Source organism: Gymnodraco acuticeps, unplaced genomic scaffold (genome assembly GCF_902827175.1).
Source record: "Gymnodraco acuticeps unplaced genomic scaffold, fGymAcu1.1, whole genome shotgun sequence".
In the NCBI taxonomy this organism is placed as follows: Eukaryota; Metazoa; Chordata; class Actinopteri; order Perciformes; family Bathydraconidae; genus Gymnodraco; species Gymnodraco acuticeps.
Window position 1 is genome coordinate 121,420 of NW_022989790.1, and position 18,363 is coordinate 139,782.

At 41.1% G+C, this 18,363-nt stretch overlaps 1 protein-coding gene across 1 annotated transcript; it reads right to left on the bottom strand.

Annotated features, from left to right (window-relative positions):
- Positions 1 to 399: 399 nt before the first annotated feature.
- Positions 400 to 18,176, bottom strand: cpb1 (carboxypeptidase B1 (tissue)). The gene is made up of 11 exons (XM_034222033.1): positions 18,094 to 18,176; positions 17,415 to 17,490; positions 17,022 to 17,146; positions 14,807 to 14,906; positions 14,622 to 14,723; positions 14,292 to 14,396; positions 12,987 to 13,097; positions 12,795 to 12,885; positions 12,001 to 12,203; positions 2,279 to 2,363; positions 400 to 747 (listed from the first exon to the last, which is right to left on the bottom strand). Exons 1-11 carry the CDS (start codon positions 18,156 to 18,158, stop codon positions 560 to 562), a joined length of 1,251 nt encoding a protein of 416 aa, XP_034077924.1. The 5' UTR covers positions 18,159 to 18,176; the 3' UTR covers positions 400 to 559.
- Between the last annotated feature and the right edge of the window lie 187 nt (positions 18,177 to 18,363).

Consider the following 18,363-nt stretch of genomic DNA (forward strand, 5'->3'; position numbering starts at 1 on the left):
CAGACAATGGTTTGGTTTCTTGTGTGCAACATTCTGGATGCTTTGAAATGTTAACACATGGTCTCTTAAGAGGTTTTCTTGGTCCATGAATGAGCAAATTGTAGTTTTTCTTGTCATTAATAGGCTGCAAAGTGTAAGCATTATTTTACACACCATATATAAAATGTTCTGTTTCAAATGCTGAGTCAATCAGACACATTGGATCAGACAATGGTTTGGTTACTTGTGTTACTTGGATGATTTGAAATGTTAACATGTGGTCTCTTAAGAGGTTTTCTTGGTCCATGAATGAGCAAATTGTAGATTGCAAAGCATTATTTTACTCACCATAAATACAATTTCCTCTTTCATCAGACCCTATATAATCATACACACATAAAAAAAAAAGGATTCAGCATGTGGGAATGGATCATTGATTTTATTGTTTGCACTCATCTTGACATTCTGTCAGGCACAGCGAGGAAACATGGCGGGAGGTGGCCGTATCCATGGATACAGGCTGGGGATGGCTGAGAGGTTGCAGGGTTGGGGGCTGCTGCTTGTTGGCAGGGGTCCCGCTCTAATAGAGGTTCTTCTGCACGTAGGCGGCGATGTACTTGACGGCCAGCATGGTCTCCTCGCATGTGGGCTTGATCTGAGACTCGGGCAGCAGGAAGCCGTAACGACCGGTGTCGCGCAACTCGAAGGTGTAGGAATACTTCACTCCCAGGTCGTAGGCCCAGTCGTCAGAGCCGCCGGCAGCGGGGTCTGAGGGCAGACACAGAGAAGGGGATTATTTAGAGGGATGATGATTTAGGATGTGTTTTCAAAATCTTTTTATTTGGTTGTTTGCAGACATGGCACTTTCAGCACATGAAACAAAGCACAGAACAATTTGTCAGCTAAAGGAAAGAAATATCGCCTATCCCCATTAGGTCATGGTCACAGAAACAATTATAATAATACAAATAAATAAAATAATAAATACAATACAATAAATAACTCACATCACAAAGTCACAGGTAGCAGGAATACAATTTGTTTTCAAAGCACTAAATGGGCTGGCTCCGGCCTATATAGCAGAACTCCTCCAGCGCTACACCCCAGCCAGAGCTTTAAGGTCGGCTGACCAGCTGCTGCCCAAGACCAGGCTCAAAAGCCGAGGTCACGAGCCTTCGCAGCAGCTGGCCCCAGGCTCTGGAACACTCTGCCCCTCCATGTGAGGTCGGCCCAGACCCTAGGGGTTTTTAAATCTACTCTAAAGACTCACTTCTTCTCCCTGGCCTTCTAGTCAGAGCGGAGCACGACTCCTGACATTTCCCTGTGTTTGATTTTTATATTTGTAACTTATTGTCTTCTATTTGCTATCGCAGTAAAGTGATTTTTATTGCATGTACAGCACTCTGGCTCGACCAAAAATCGTTTTTAAAATGTGCTATATAAATAAAACTTGATTTGATTTGATACACAGAGTATTGGTCAATATGAAACCGGAATAAATAAAAGTATGGGACTCTCTCTCCGCGTCAGTGTCAGGGTCAGTGAGGTCATTTATAAACAACAGTAAGGGGTTCCAGGTTAGGATGTGTTTTAATACAAATACTGCCAAACATGAAATCCTTTGTTTGCTAGTTTCTCTCACGATTGCCTTAAGAGGCCTCTCACCAGAAAGAGGTTTGTGCATCCTGAAGATGTCATAATGCATATCATTATAGGTGAGAAATAGAATATGTTACTGATACCTAGGGCTGCTCGATTATGGCAAAAATCATAATCTCGATTATTTGGGTCAATAATTGATATCACGATTATTATAAACGATTATCCATTTACTTTGAAAACATCCATTTATTGAAAACACACACACACACACACACACACACACACACACACACACACACACACACACACACACACACACACACACACACACACACACACACACACACACACACACACACACCACACACACTCTTTTCAGTAGGTGACTAGATGAGTAGACCTTTTTTACCTTTTTACCACCCTTTTATTAATTCTACCGTGCTGTGTAATGTTTATTTATACTGTTCATGCTCACTGCTTGTAGCACTTCGGGATTTGAAATCAAATATGAAGTGCTTTATAAATGAAACCCATTATAATTAAACTGAAAAACCAATAAAAAAATCGTTTTATTTCGATTATGTTGTTTTGATAATCGTTGCAAGCCAAAATCGTAATTGCGATTAAAATACGATTAATTGAGCAGCCCTACTGATGCCCTGTTCCCCCATGCAGCTGGCGCGTGTGCAGGACTTACAGATGGTTGTAGCACCAGGTCCGCTGGTGTAGCGCGTCCCGTACAGACTGCGCAGAGCCGCAGAAGCTCCCTCAGCAACCTTCATCTACAACACAGAGAAGGAACAGATGTTTAAAATAGATCATGAGAAGGTTTAAAAGCTTAGATATGAACCTAATATGTTGCGGAATACTTTGATAAAGCTCTGAACTACACTCAGACAGCATCAGATCACATGGAACATATTGAACTCTAATGTTAGCTAACATTAGCCACCACAAGCCTGTTTTTAAATCTCGTTTAAAGACCTACTTGTTCTCCCGTGCTTTTGCAGACCACGTATAAGACGTATCAGTCTGTGTTTCTAAATTGGGGTTTTCTATTTACTATTTTGTTGTGTTTTAAAATGTTTTGACATCATGTATGAGAGTTTTCAGTCTGTGGCTATAAGTATGGTTTTATTGTCTCGTGCTTTTACATTAGTTTCTTTTATCGGTTTTGTCTAAATGTATTTATGCTGCTTTTCTATATATTGCACCAATCACCGGACCTGGGGGGACAGAGCCTTCTCCGTCGCTGCCCCCTCCCTCTGGAACTCACTCCCCCAACCCATCAGAGACGGCACTGACCTCACCACCTTCAAAACACTCACAAAAACTCACCTCTTCAATCTGGCTTTTAATGCGTGATTGTTTTTGTATTATTTGACTTTAACTTTAACTATATATTTATTTGTTATTCCTTCCTTTTCTTTTCTCTTCACTATATCTGTAAAGCGTCTTTGAGCACCTGTAAAAGCGCTAACAAATTAAATCTATTATTATTATATAAATAAAGTCTGATTGGATTGGTTAAGCAGATGCTCCAACATGACCAAGTAAGGTAATAAATTGAGAAAAAGTACGTTTCATATCGTTTCAATTAAAGGTCCGGATTTAAGTGGAATGATAGATCTAATAAAGGACCAAACAACTATTAAAATACAGCTGGTATAAGAACATTACATATATGTTTTTTGCCCTGCAGCATCCACTATCCATGTCTTGATCAAAACACGCTGATATTACAGAAAATAGTAAAAAGCTTCGGTGAGTTTGAACAGGAAATGAAACCCCCAGAGAAATGCCCAGGCAGGAAATGATATCTCTGGAGGAACAGATGAGTTATGACAGATCCCCGGAGTTCCTTTGTTCTGTGAAGTGTCAGAAGACAGCTTTAAATTATGAGCGAGTAATAGAGAGGCAGAGATGTGTGATAGTGTGAGAGCTGGAGCTGGGGTGTGAGTGTTAACTGTGAGAGCTAAAAGAGCCATGAGAACCAGGCATGTGGAGGGGAGGGGGGATTTGCAGCAGCTAAGTGTGGCCTTTAGGTGAGAGTCAGAATGTCACTTATATCCGTGCTTAAAGAGGCCCTATTATGCTTTTTGTAGTGTGTTATATCGGTTTTGGTGCATGCAAATTGTCTGCTAAGGCTCCCCCTCCCTAAAAAGCCTCCATTGGTCTCCTTTGTTTACTTTCAGAACATAGTGACATCTCTATGTAACACGTGCGCTTCTATCGGCTAGCTCTCCAACACATTGTACGTGATAGGCTAAAGGGGCGGGACATCTCTAAGCTGAACATCAGCAGGAGAGGACTCTTTAAAGTAGAGACACTACATACTGATATACACCTGAACATCAGCAGGAGAGGACTCTTTAAAGTAGAGACACTGCATACTGATAAACACCTGAACATCAGCAGGAGAGGACTCTTTAAAGTAGAGACACTACATACTGATATACACCTGAACATCAGCAGGAGAGGACTCTTTAAAGTACAGACACTACATACTGATATACACCTGAACATCAGCAGGAGAGGACTCTTTAAAGTAGAGACACTACATACTGATTATCACCTGAACATCAGCAGGAGAGGACTCTTTAAAGTAGAGACACTACATACTGATATACACCTGAACATCAGCAGGAGAGGACTCTTTAAAGTAGAGACACTACATACTGATATACACCTGAACATCAGCAGGAGAGGACTCTTTAAAGTAGAGACACTGCATACTGATAAACACCTGAACATCAGCAGGAGAGGACTCTTTAAAGTAGAGACACTACATACTGATATACACCTGAATATCAGCAGGAGAGGACTCTTTAAAGTAGAGACACAACATACTGATATACACTTGAACATCAGCAGGAGAGGACTCTTTAAAGTAGAGACACTACATACTGATATACACCTGAACATCAGCAGGAGAGAACTCTTTAAAGTAGAGACACTACATAATGATATACACCTGAACATCAGCAGGAGAGGACTCTTTAAAGTAGAGACACTACATACTGATATACACCTGAACATCAGCAGTAGAGGACTCTTTAAAGTAGAGACACTACATACTGATATACACCTGAACATCAGCAGGAGAGGACTCTTTAAAGTAGAGACACTACATACTGATATACACCTGAACATCAGCAGGAGAGGACTCTTTAAAGTAGAGACACTACATACTGATATACACCTGAACATCAGCAGGAGAGGACTCTTTAAAGTAGAGACACTACATACTGATATACACCTGAACATCAGCAGGAGAGGACTCTTTAAAGTAGAGACACTACATACTGATATACCTGAACATCAGCAGGAGAGGACTCTTTAAAGTAGAGACACTACATACTGATATACAGCTGCACATCAGCAGGAGAGGACTCTTTAAAGTAGAGACACTACATACTGATATACACCTGAACATCAGCAGGAGAGGACTCTTTAAAGTAGAGACACTACATACTGATATACCTGAACATCAGCAGGAGAGGACTCTTTAAAGTAGAGACCACTACATACTGATATACACCTGAACATCAGCAGGAGAGGACTCTTTAAAGTAGAGACACTACATACTGATATACCTGAACATCAGCAAGAGAGGACTCTTTAAAGTAGAGACACTACATACTGATATACACCTGAACATCAGCAGGAGAGGACTCTTTAAAGTAGAGACACTACATACTGATATACACCTGAACATCAGCAGGAGAGGACTCTTTAAAGTAGAGACTACATACTGATATACACCTGAACATCAGCAGGAGAGGACTCTTTAAAGTAGAGACACTACATACTGATATACCTGAACATCAGCAGGAGAGGACTCTTTAAAGTAGAGACACTACATACTGATATACAGCTGCACATCAGCAGGAGAGGACTCTTTAAAGTAGAGACACTACATACTGATATACACCTGAACATCAGCAGGAGAGGACTCTTTAAAGTAGAGACACTACATACTGATATACCTGAACATCAGCAGGAGAGGACTCTTTAAAGTAGAGACACTACATACTGATATACACCTGAACATCAGCAGGAGAGGACTCTTTAAAGTAGAGACACAACATACTGATATACACTTGAACATCAGCAGGAGAGGACTCTTTAAAGTAGAGACACTACATACTGATATACACCTGAACATCAGCAGGAGAGAACTCTTTAAAGTAGAGACACTACATACTGATATACACCTGAACATCAGCAGGAGAGGACTCTTTACAAGTAGAGACACTACATACTGATATACACCTGAACATCAGCAGTAGAGGACTCTTTAAAGTAGAGACAACTACATACTGATATACACCTGAACATCAGCAGGAGAGGACTCTTTAAAGTAGAGACACTACATACTGATATACACCTGAACATCAGCAGGAGAGGACTCTTTAAAGTAGAGACACTACATACTGATATACACCTGAACATCAGCAGGAGAGGACTCTTTAAAGTAGAGACTACATACTGATATACACCTGAACATCAGCAGGAGAGGACTCTTTAAAGTAGAGACACTACATACTGATATACCTGAACATCAGCAGGAGAGGACTCTTTAAAGTAGAGACACTACATACTGATATACAGCTGCACATCAGCAGGAGAGGACTCTTTAAAGTAGAGACACTACATACTGATATACACCTGAACATCAGCAGGAGAGGACTCTTTAAAGTAGAGACACTACATACTGATATACCTGAACATCATCAGGAGAGGACTCTTTAAAGTAGAGACACTACATACTGATATACACCTGAACATCAGCAGGAGAGGACTCTTTAAAGTAGAGACACTACATACTGATATACACCTGAACATCAGCAGGAGAGGACTCTTTAAAGTAGAGACACTACATACTGATATACACCTGAACATCATCAGGAGAGGACTCTTTAAAGTAGAGACACTACATACTGATATACACCTGAACATCAGCAGGAGAGGACTCTTTAAAGTAGAGACACTACATACTGATATACACCTGAACATCAGCAGGAGAGGACTCTTTAAAGTAGAGACACTACATACTAATATACACCTGAACATTAGCAGGAGAGGACTCTTTAAAGTAGAGACACTACACACTGATATACACTTGAATATCAGCAGGAGAGGACTCTTTAAAGTAGAGACACTACATACTGATATACACCTGAACATCAGCAGGAGAGGACTCTTTAAAGTAGAGACACTACATACTGATATACACCTGAACATCAGCAGGAGAGGACTCTTTAAAGTAGAGGACACTACATACTGATATACACCTGAACATCAGCAGGAGAGGACTCTTTAAAGTAGAGACACTACATACTGATATACACCTGAACATCAGCAGGAGAGGACTCTTTAAAGTACAGACACTACATACTGATATACACCTGAACATCAGCAGGAGAGGACTCTTTAAAGTAGAGACACTACATACTGATATACACCTGAACATCAGCAGGAGAGGACTCTTTAAAGTAGAGACACTACATACTGATATACACCTGAACATCAGCAGGAGAGGACTCTTTAAAGTAGAGACACTACATACTGATATACACCTGAACATCAGCAGGAGAGGACTCTTTAAAGTAGAGACACTACATACTGATATACACCTGAACATCAGCAGGAGAGGACTCTTTAAAGTAGAGACACTGCATACTGATAAACACCTGAACATCAGCAGGAGAGGACTCTTTAAAGTAGAGACACTACATACTGATATACACCTGAACATCAGCAGGAGAGGACTCTTTAAAGTAGAGACACAACATACTGATATACACTTGAACATCAGCAGGAGAGGACTCTTTAAAGTAGAGACACTACATACTGATATACACCTGAACATCAGCAGGAGAGAACTCTTTAAAGTAGAGACACTACATACTGATATACACCTGAACATCAGCAGGAGAGGACTCTTTAAAGTAGAGACACTACATACTGATATACACCTGAACATCAGCAGTAGAGGACTCTTTAAAGTAGAGACACTACATACTGATATACACCTGAACATCAGCAGGAGAGGACTCTTTAAAGTAGAGACACTACATACTGATATACACCTGAACATCAGCAGGAGAGGACTCTTTAAAGTAGAGACACTACATACTGATATACACCTGAACATCAGCAGGAGAGGACTCTTTAAAGTAGAGACTACATACTGATATACACCTGAACATCAGCAGGAGAGGACTCTTTAAAGTAGAGACACTACATACTGATATACCTGAACATCAGCAGGAGAGGACTCTTTAAAGTAGAGACACTACATACTGATATACAGCTGCACATCAGCAGGAGAGGACTCTTTAAAGTAGAGACACTACATACTGATATACACCTGAACATCAGCAGGAGAGGACTCTTTAAAGTAGAGACACTACATACTGATATACCTGAACATCAGCAGGAGAGGACTCTTTAAAAGTAGAGACACTACATACTGATATACACCTGAACATCAGCAGGAGAGGACTCTTTAAAGTAGAGACACTACATACTGATATACCTGAACATCAGCAAGAGAGGACTCTTTAAAGTAGAGACACTACATACTGATATACACCTGAACATCAGCAGGAGAGGACTCTTTAAAGTAGAGACACTACATACTGATATACACCTGAACATCAGCAGGAGAGGACTCTTAAAGTAGAGACTACATACTGATATACACCTGAACATCAGCAGGAGAGGACTCTTTAAAGTAGAGACACTACATACTGATATACCTGAACATCAGCAGGAGAGGACTCTTTAAAGTAGAGACACTACATACTGATATACAGCTGCACATCAGCAGGAGAGGACTCTTTAAAGTAGAGACACTACATACTGATATACACCTGAACATCAGCAGGAGAGGACTCTTTAAAGTAGAGACACTACATACTGATATACCTGAACATCAGCAGGAGAGGGACTCTTTAAAGTAGAGACACTACATACTGATATACACCTGAACATCAGCAGGAGAGGACTCTTTAAAGTAGAGACACAACATACTGATATACACTTGAACATCAGCAGGAGAGGACTCTTTAAAGTAGAGACACTACATACTGATATACACCTGAACATCAGCAGGAGAGAACTCTTTAAAGTAGAGACACTACATACTGATATACACCTGAACATCAGCAGGAGAGGACTCTTTAAAGTAGAGACACTACATACTGATATACACCTGAACATCAGCAGTAGAGGACTCTTTAAAGTAGAGACACTACATACTGATATACACCTGAACATCAGCAGGAGAGGACTCTTTAAAGTAGAGACACTACATACTGATATACACCTGAACATCAGCAGGAGAGGACTCTTTAAAGTAGAGACACTACATACTGATATACACCTGAACATCAGCAGGAGAGGACTCTTTAAAGTAGAGACTACATACTGATATACACCTGAACATCAGCAGGAGAGGACTCTTTAAAGTAGAGACACTACATACTGATATACCTGAACATCAGCAGGAGAGGACTCTTTAAAGTAGAGACACTACATACTGATATACAGCTGCACATCAGCAGGAGAGGACTCTTTAAAGTAGAGACACTACATACTGATATACACCTGAACATCAGCAGGAGAGGACTCTTTAAAGTAGAGACACTACATACTGATATACCTGAACATCAGCAGGAGAGGACTCTTTAAAGTAGAGACACTACATACTGATATACACCTGAACATCAGCAGGAGAGGACTCTTTAAAGTAGAGACACTACATACTGATATACACCTGAACATCAGCAGGAGAGGACTCTTTAAAGTAGAGACACTACATACTGATATACACCTGAACATCAGCAGGAGAGGACTCTTTAAAGTAGAGACACTACATACTGATATACACCTGAACATCAGCAGGAGAGGACTCTTTAAAGTAGAGACACTACATACTGATATACACCTGAACATCAGCAGGAGAGGACTCTTTAAAGTAGAGACACTACATACTGATATACACCTGAACATCAGCAGGAGAGGACTCTTTAAAGTAGAGACACTACATACTGATATACACCTGAACATCAGCAGGAGAGGACTCTTTAAAGCAGAGACACTACATACTGATATACACCTGAACATCAGCAGGAGAGGACTCTTTAAAGTAGAGACACTACATACTGATATACACCTGAACATCAGCAGGAGAGGACTCTTTAAGTAGAGACACTACACACTGATATACACTGAACATCAGCAGGAGAGGACTCTTTAAAGTAGAGACACTACACTACTGATATACACCTGAACATCAGCAAGGAGAGTGACTCTTTAAAGTAGAGACACTACATACTGATATACACCTGAACATCAGCAGGAGAGGACTCTTTAAAGTAGAGACACTACATACTGATATACACCTGAACATCAGCAGGAGAGAACTCTTTAAGGTAGAGACACTACATACTGATATACAACCTGAACATCAGCAGGAGAGGACTCTTTAAAGTAGAGACACTACATACTGATATACACCTGAACATCAGCAGGAGAGGACTCTTTAAAGTAGAGATACTACATACTGATATACACCTGAACATCAGCAGGAGAGGACTCTTTAAAGTAGAGACACTACATACTGATATCACCTGAACATCAGCAGGAGAGACTCTTTAAAGTAGAGACACTACATACTGATATACACCTGAACATCAGCAGGAGAGGACTCTTTAAGTAGAGACACTACATACTGATATACACCTGAACATCAGCAGGAGAGGACTCTTTAAAGTAGAGACACTACATACTGATATACACCAGAACATCAGCAGGAGAGGACTCTTTAAAGTAGAGACACTACATACTGATATACACCAGAACATCAGCAGGAGAGGACTCTTTAAAGTAGAGACACTACATACTGATATACACCTGAACATCAGCAGGAGAGGACTCTTTAAAGTAGAGACACTACATACTGATATACACCTGAACATCAGCAGGAGAGGACTCTTTAAAGTAGAGACACTACATACTGATGTACACCTGAACATCAGCAGGAGAGGACTCTTTAAAGTAGAGACACTACATACTGATATACACCTGAACGTCAGCAGGAGAGGACTCTTTAAAGTAGAGACACTACACACTGATATACACCTGAACATCAGCAGGAGGACTCTTTAAAGTAGAGACACTACATACTGATATACACCTGAACATCAGCAGGAGAGGACTCTTTAAAGTAGACACTACATACTAATATACACCTGAACATCAGCAGGAGAGGACTCTTTAAAGTAGACACTACATACTAATATACACCTGAACATCAGCAGGAGAGGACTCTTTAAAGTAGACACTACATACTAATATACACCTGAACATCAGCAGGAGAGGACTCTTTAAAGTAGAGACACTAAATACTGATATACACCTGAACATCAGCAGGAGAGGACTCTTTAAAGTAGAGACACTACATACTGATATACACCTGAACATCAGCAGGAGAGGACTCTTTAAAGTAGAGACACTACATACTGATATACACCTGAACATCAGCAGGAGAGGACTCTTTAAAGTAGAGACAGTACATACTGATATACACCTGAACATCAGCAGGAGAGGACTCTTTAAAGTAGAGACACTACATACTGATATACACCTGAACACCAGCAGGAGAGGACTCTTTAAAGTAGAGACACTACATACTGATATACACCTGAACACCAGCAGGAGAGGACTCTTTAAAGTAGAGACACTAAATACTGATATACACCTGAATATGTACTCTTTAAGCTTTTGGAAACACTTTACAAGATGTATAATAAACATTTTCTATTATATTCATATCATACAACACCTGTTGTTCTTTTGATATGATGTTTTCTTTTTAAGACCTTCCTGGAAATCCTGGTCACAAATACATGTTTTAATGCATAATCTATTGGGTGTATAGATGTAACATAAAGTAATATATAACTTGTTGTCAATATTAATATACATACTTTACTTTTAAAAGTGTGTCTGATCTCTATTGGACTACCAATGCTTTCCTAGAGACTGTACACGCAAAGGCTGTCGCACTACAGCGATGCATGTGACACTATCATGATGGATAATTATAGAGCCATTGCGACTGACCAAGCATGTAAATATAGTCAACCCTTATTCAGCAGTGAAGTATTATGAAGTACAGATTGTGTGTATAAAGAGAAATAGATCCTATGAACACAGAGGAGGTTGGAAACTATGAGAATGAAGAGCGACATGGTATCCATCTGCGGTTTGGCGAACTCTAAGTAAATGACGCAGAGTAAGCCAAACAACTTCATCAATCAGTATCACTGCCATCAGTAAGTGATGCTTTTCAAATAACCAGGATGACAGAAGCAGTTTGAGAAGTTAAAGCAGATAGAGACTCACCAGCTCGTTGTGGGTGGCAGCCAGCTCGAAGGTGTAGGAGTAGGGGAAGAGCAGCAGCTGGGAGTAGGAGTGCACCGTGATGTACGCCTTGATGATGGACTTGTTCCTGCGGATGAAGTCGGCCACGTTCTTGGCCTCGATCTCAGACTCGGCTCTGGACCCGCAGTAGGTGTCGCTGCAGGGGTTGCTGGAGGCTCCAACGGCTGTGAAAGAAATGACATGTGGACATTTATTCAACTAGTTCAACAATTAGACAGTTTATACATCCTAAATGAGTAGTGGGAGACACAATTCTATGTACACATATACATACACCCATTTCCAGGGTGAAAATAAACGAATTAAGTCAAACAAATACAAAAATAAATTCCTACAAGTCTGTGTTCAGATAAATGCATTGTGATTTAAAAAAGGGCCCAACAAGTTGAATTTACGTGAGAAGTATTTTACAGCCTGTTGGTTAATGTCTGTCATAGTCATGTCATCAGGGTGTGTCAGCTTGAGATCACATATTTATAACAAAATGACTGCGTTACAAATTGTGAATTTGAAAGACGTGGGTGTTTTCTTAAAGATTCTCCCGAGTTGCATTATGGGAAATGTAGGATTCAAAGGTATTGATTGTGTGGTGCTTCAATTCAAAATATCTTGTGCCTGTGGTGCTTTGATTTCGGCCATTTAAACATAAATCTGTTCCACAAACACCCCTTAACCTTATGTTATGAAATATGAATTAAAAGTCACATGAGTGCCCCTTTTAAGATACAGTATATCCATGTGTTTGCTTCACTTACTGCACCAGCCAGCATTGAAGTTCCTGTTGGGATCGGCACCAATGCAGCTGGATCCAGATCTCCTGGAGCGAGTCTTTCTCCACATCCTGTTCTAAATCGCCCACCAGAGGACACAGATACATTAGTTAAACAAGCAGTTAACAAATTAGGGAATTACTTAAGATAAACAAGGCAGCGTGATTTGGAACTTACGCTCTTGTGGGTGTAGTCGTAGCCATCGACGTTCAAGACGGGCAGGACATAGACGTCCATCTCGTTCAGCAAGCTGGTCATCTGAGAGTCACTGCCGTAGGTGGACAGAGCCTGAGTGGAACACATATATGCTGTTATCCAATATTCAAAAGCTTTATTGACATGTTCACAATAGCTACACCCTAAATGATAACAATAAAAGACATGAAAGACATCCTATTATACTGTTTTTCATCAATATATTATAGGTGTCAGATATATCCAGAACCTGACTCTGATTGGCTGAAACACCAAACAGATCATTGCAGCATTACCCATAATCCCCTCTGTTTCAGCCCTGTTTCCAAAGTGCTGATTCTCTGTCTGTTACTTTAGATGAAGATAAGGAGCCCCTCCCCACGCCCCTCTGAGAGAGATCTGGTTACAAAGAACTCAATGGAGCTCTAGGAGGAGATTCAGGTGATAAGGGGGGAGGTGGGGTTACCTTGGTTGGTGATTGGCTAATGGTCTTCTTCATGTCTCTTCTACATCAACATGCATTCCCCTCTTCTACATGTTGATGTAGAAGAGACATGAAGAAGAGGGGACACATGTTGATGTAGAAGAGACATGAAGAAGAGGGGACACATGTTGATGTGGAAGAGACATGAAGAAGAGGGGACACATGTTGATGTAGAAGAGACATGAAGAAGAGGGGGGACATGTTGATGTAGAAGAGACATGAAGAAGAGGGGACACATGTTGATGTAGAAGAGACATGAAGAAGAGGGGACACATGTTGATGTAGAAGAGACATGAAGAAGAGGGGACACATGTTGATGTAGAAGAGACATGAAGAAGAGGGGACACATGTTGATGTAGAAGAGACATGAAGAAGAGGGGACACATGTTGATGTAGAGACATGAAGAAGAGGGGACACATGTTGATGTAGAAGAGACATGAAGAAGAGGGTACACATGTTGATGTAGAAGAGACATGAAGAAGAGGGGACACATGCTGATGTAGAAGAGACATGAAGAAGAGGGGACACATGTTGATGTAGAAGAGACATGAAGAAGAGGGGACACATGTTGATGTAGAAGAGACATGAAGAAGAGGGGACACATGTTGATGTAGAAGAGACATGAAGAAGAGGGGACACATGTTGATGTAGAAGAGACATGAAGAAGAGGATTTTGCATAATAGGTGACCTTTAAGTCCTCCTTCAATGCAACATACAATATATTCATGACATAAGAAGATGTAAAATGGTGCAAGAAAGTAGTACAAGTGACACAATAGTGCGTCCAGGTGTCCTCCTTACCTCCTTGACGAACCACTGGCAGAAAGCAGGAGAGATCCACTCTCTAGCGTGGATACCACAATCCATGAAGATAGCGGGCTTGACGGAGCTGGACTTCTTACCGAGCTGTTGGTGTTAAAAGTAATGGTACAATATGTGTTAGACATGTTCTAACACAAAGGAAATGTGGTCCTGTAAAATAGCCTTTTTTTTAACATGGTATTTATTTGTAGGCATTGAATTTTAAATGCTATCAAGCTTGATACATCCCTAAACTTTATAATATACGAATATAACTCATATCTTGGCACACTACATACAGACTTATATAGCAGATAAGTCCTGAAATACCTTGAGGAGGGTCATGGGACGTCCCTCGTAGCTGTTTCCAATCGTCTGCTTGCTGATCAGATCAGAGTTGGAGGAGGCCATGGAGTTGATCCAGGACTGGACCTGAAATCAAAAGAGGAAGCAAATAAGAACAGGAAGTCTAGTTGTGGTGGAGATTGGGACGGTTAATCATTTTGTCCTCGTACTTTGTCAAAGCTGTTGTACTTGGTGTAGCTGTGGGTTCTGGGAGAAGGTCTGTTGTCGATCTGGCCTTCAATAGCAGACTGAAGATCCTCAATCAGGACCCTAAAAATAAAATGTGTTTAAGGTCACTTATTATACAAAACCCACGTCTCTTCTACATCAACATGTGTCCCCTCTTCTTCACGTCTCTTCTACATCAACATGTGTCCCCTCTTCTTCACGTCTCTTCTACATCAACATGTGTCCCCTCTTCTTCATGTCTCTTCTACATCAACATGGTCCCCTCTTCTCCATGTCTCTTCTACATCAACATGTGTCCCCTCTTCTTCATGTCTCTTCTACATCAACATGTGTCCCCTCTTCTCCATGTCTCTTCTACATCAACATGTGTCCCCTCTTCTTCATGTCTCTTCTACATCAACATGTGTCCCCTCTTCTTCATGTCTCTTCTACATCAACATGTGTCCCCTCTTCTTCACGTCTCTTCTACATCACATGTGTCCCCCTCCTCTCCATGTCTCTTCTACATCAACATGTGTCCCCTCTTCTTCATGTCTCTTCTACATCAACATGTGTCCCCTCTTCTTCATGTCTCTTCTACATCAACATGTGTCCCTCTTCTTCATGTCTCTTCTACATCAACATGTGTCCCCTCTTCTTCACGTCTCTTCTACATCAACATGTGTCCCCTCTTATCCATGTCTCTTCTACATCAACATGTGTCCCCTCTTCTTCATGTCTCTTCTACATCAACATGTGTCCTCTCTTCTTCATGTCTCTTCTACATCAAACATGTGTCCCCCTCTTCTCCATGTCTCTCTCTACATCAACATGTGTCCCCTCTTCTCCATGTCTCTCTCTACATCACATGTGTCCCCTCTTCTTCATGTCTCTCTACATCAACATGTGTCCCCTCTTCTTCATGTCTCTTCTACATCAACATGTGTCCCCTCTTCTTCATGTCTCTTCTATCATTCCCTCTTCTTCATGTCTCTTCTACATCAACATGTGTCCCCTCTTCTTCATGTCTCTTCTACATCAACATGTGTCCCCTCTTCTTCATGTCTCTTCTACATCAACATGTGTCCCCTCTTCTTCATGTCTCTTCTACATCAACATGTGTCCCCTCTTCTTCACGTCTCTTCTACATCAACATGTGTCCCCCTCTTCTTCACGTCTCTTCTACATCAACATGTGTCCCCTCTTCTTCATGTCTCTTCTACATCAACATGTGTCCCCCTCTTCTTCATGTCTCTTCTACATCAACATGTGTCCCCTCTTCTTCACGTCTCTTCTACATCAACATGTGTCCCCTCTTCTTCACGTCTCTTCTACATCAACATGTGTCCCCTCTTCTTCATGTCTCTTCTACATCAACATGTGTCCCCTCTTCTTCATGTCTCTTCTACATCAACATGTGTCCCCTCTTCTTCATGTCTCTTCTACATCAACATGTGTCCCCCTCTTCTTCATGTCTCTTCTACATCACATGTGTCCCCTCTTCTCATGTCTCTTCTACATCATATGTGTCCCCTCTTCTTCATGTCTCTTCTACATCAACATGTGTCCCCTCTTCTTCATGTCTCTTCTACATCAACATGTGTCCCCTCTTCTTCATGTCTCTTCTACATCAACATGTGTCCCCTCTTCTTCATGTCTCTTCTACATCAACATGTGTCCCCTCTTCTTCAAGTCTCTTCTACATCAACATGTGTCCCCTCTGTGGAAAGAGACTCTGAAAGTTTCAGGAACAAAGATTCTCTCTCTTTTTGATCCATTTCTATAAAAACCTGTCTGAAAATGAGCTGATCAGATTTTGGCCACTTTATGATGTCATAACGATGTTTTGTCTTGTGTAACCATTAGCCAATCAGCAACCAAGGTAACCCCCCCCCCTATCACCTGAATCTCCTCCTAGAGCACCATTGAGTTCTTTGTAACCAAATCTCTCTCAGAGGGGCGTGGGGAGGGGCTCCTTATTTTCATCTGAAGTAACAGACAGAGAATCAGCACTTTTGAAGCAGGGCTGAAACAGAGGGGATTATGGGTAATGCTGCAATCATCTGTTTGGTGTTTCAGCCAATCAGAGACAGGTTCTGTATATATCTGAGACCTGTGATATATTGATGTAAACAGTATATAATAGGAGACCTTTAAAACATGTGTCCAATGGAAATCAGATATGAATGTATTTTGCATCTCTATCCGGTGACCTACTCGTGCTCCATGTCGTTCTGGTGCAGGATGGTGGACACGATGTCGAGGTACATGGCAGGAACATGGATGTCCACATCGATGTCGATGGTCACCAGCTCGGCGTTCTCAGGCCTCCAGAAGTCAACCTGCAGATGGCGCCAAAGTCAAACACTTGAGTATGTTGAGATATTCAGATAAAAGGTTCAACAGTCAGTCTTTCTTTTGACCAACTGTGATAAATTGAAAGACATTCTTATTGTAAAGGGACATTAAAGGCAGACAGTATTTGATTGAAGTGGAATCGACCCAAAAATAGGTCCACTTTAGCCTCTTGCGCCATTATAAAACCAATTAAACCCCTGTAGTGAGTAAAGATAGTGGTGTAAGGTGTGAGGTGTGTGAGAGGAAGTGCACCTCGATGCTGTTAGCCAGGTCCTTAATGAGGGTCACATGTTCGTCAAGCACGGGCTTCAGACGGAAGACTTTCTCTCTGCAGATCAAAAAGGGAGAGAAATAAATACATAGATGTGATTCACTTCACTGGGCAGTCTCTTTACGACATTGTACCTGTAGAAACTAAAAGGTAATGGCCTTCCAAAAGAACGAACGAGGTTGTTGGTAAGTGGTTTATTAACTGGCACTTTGAGGGTGAATATTTTCACATAATCACTTTCTATTTTCAAAAAATGTCACTAATTGGTTTGTGTTCATTGAATTGCTCCAGCGTGAAGCTACAGTAGTCCAAGGGTTTCTGGGAGGCCTTAAAGCACTTTAAGGGTTACTTGTTTAAACAAAACTGCTGAAGTGTCTTTGGGGGAAATGCATATGTCATTTAGCGTGAGGAAAAACGTTCTTAATATAAAAAATCTAATGTTTTACAAATGGCCAAAAAACTGAAATTTGCACACTTTCAAAAATAATTGAGTCTACATTACTTTGTTGAGATTAGCTAAAATCCTCTTATAAAGCAGGTCGTGACAGTATGCCATCGTGATTAATGGAAAGGCATTATCATATAAGCCTTTTATAGCAATAGTGTAACACACAACTGACATAAAGTATATTCTGTCTTTAAAAAACACTAGCGATTTACCCCTCGAAGCGAGTGTTGTCAGCCAAGGCAAAAGCCACCAATCCGAGAAGCAGGAGGACCTTCATGTTGTCAGTGAAGTTGAACAGGTCGCTTCACAGCATTTTATATCCCCGACCTGCCGCCAATCCACCAATCCCCATCTGTGATGAAGCACGTCCACCCCAAAAAAGCTACCTGCTGCTGTTAGGAGCTACGTGGAGGAACGAGGGCCCGCATCACGCACAGTCAATCATTAATAGGTGCTGATTAGGGGGTTACTTGAATTGAATT

What these genes read in the sequence shown, in the direction of transcription:
- cpb1 (XM_034222033.1), bottom strand. Translation starts at nt 18,158, where the DNA reads ATGAAGGTCCTCCTGCTTCTCGGATTGGTGGCTTTTGCCTTGGCTGAC. An exon ending in ACCTGGCTAACAGCATCGAG is followed by an intron (nt 17,147 to 17,414) that starts GTGCACTTCCTC and finishes CGCCATCTGCAG; the next exon opens with GTTGACTTCTGGAGGCCTGA. An exon ending in ACCTGGTGCTACAACCATCT is followed by an intron (nt 748 to 2,278) that starts GTAAGTCCTGCA and finishes GTCTGCCCTCAG; the next exon opens with ACCCCGCTGCCGGCGGCTCT.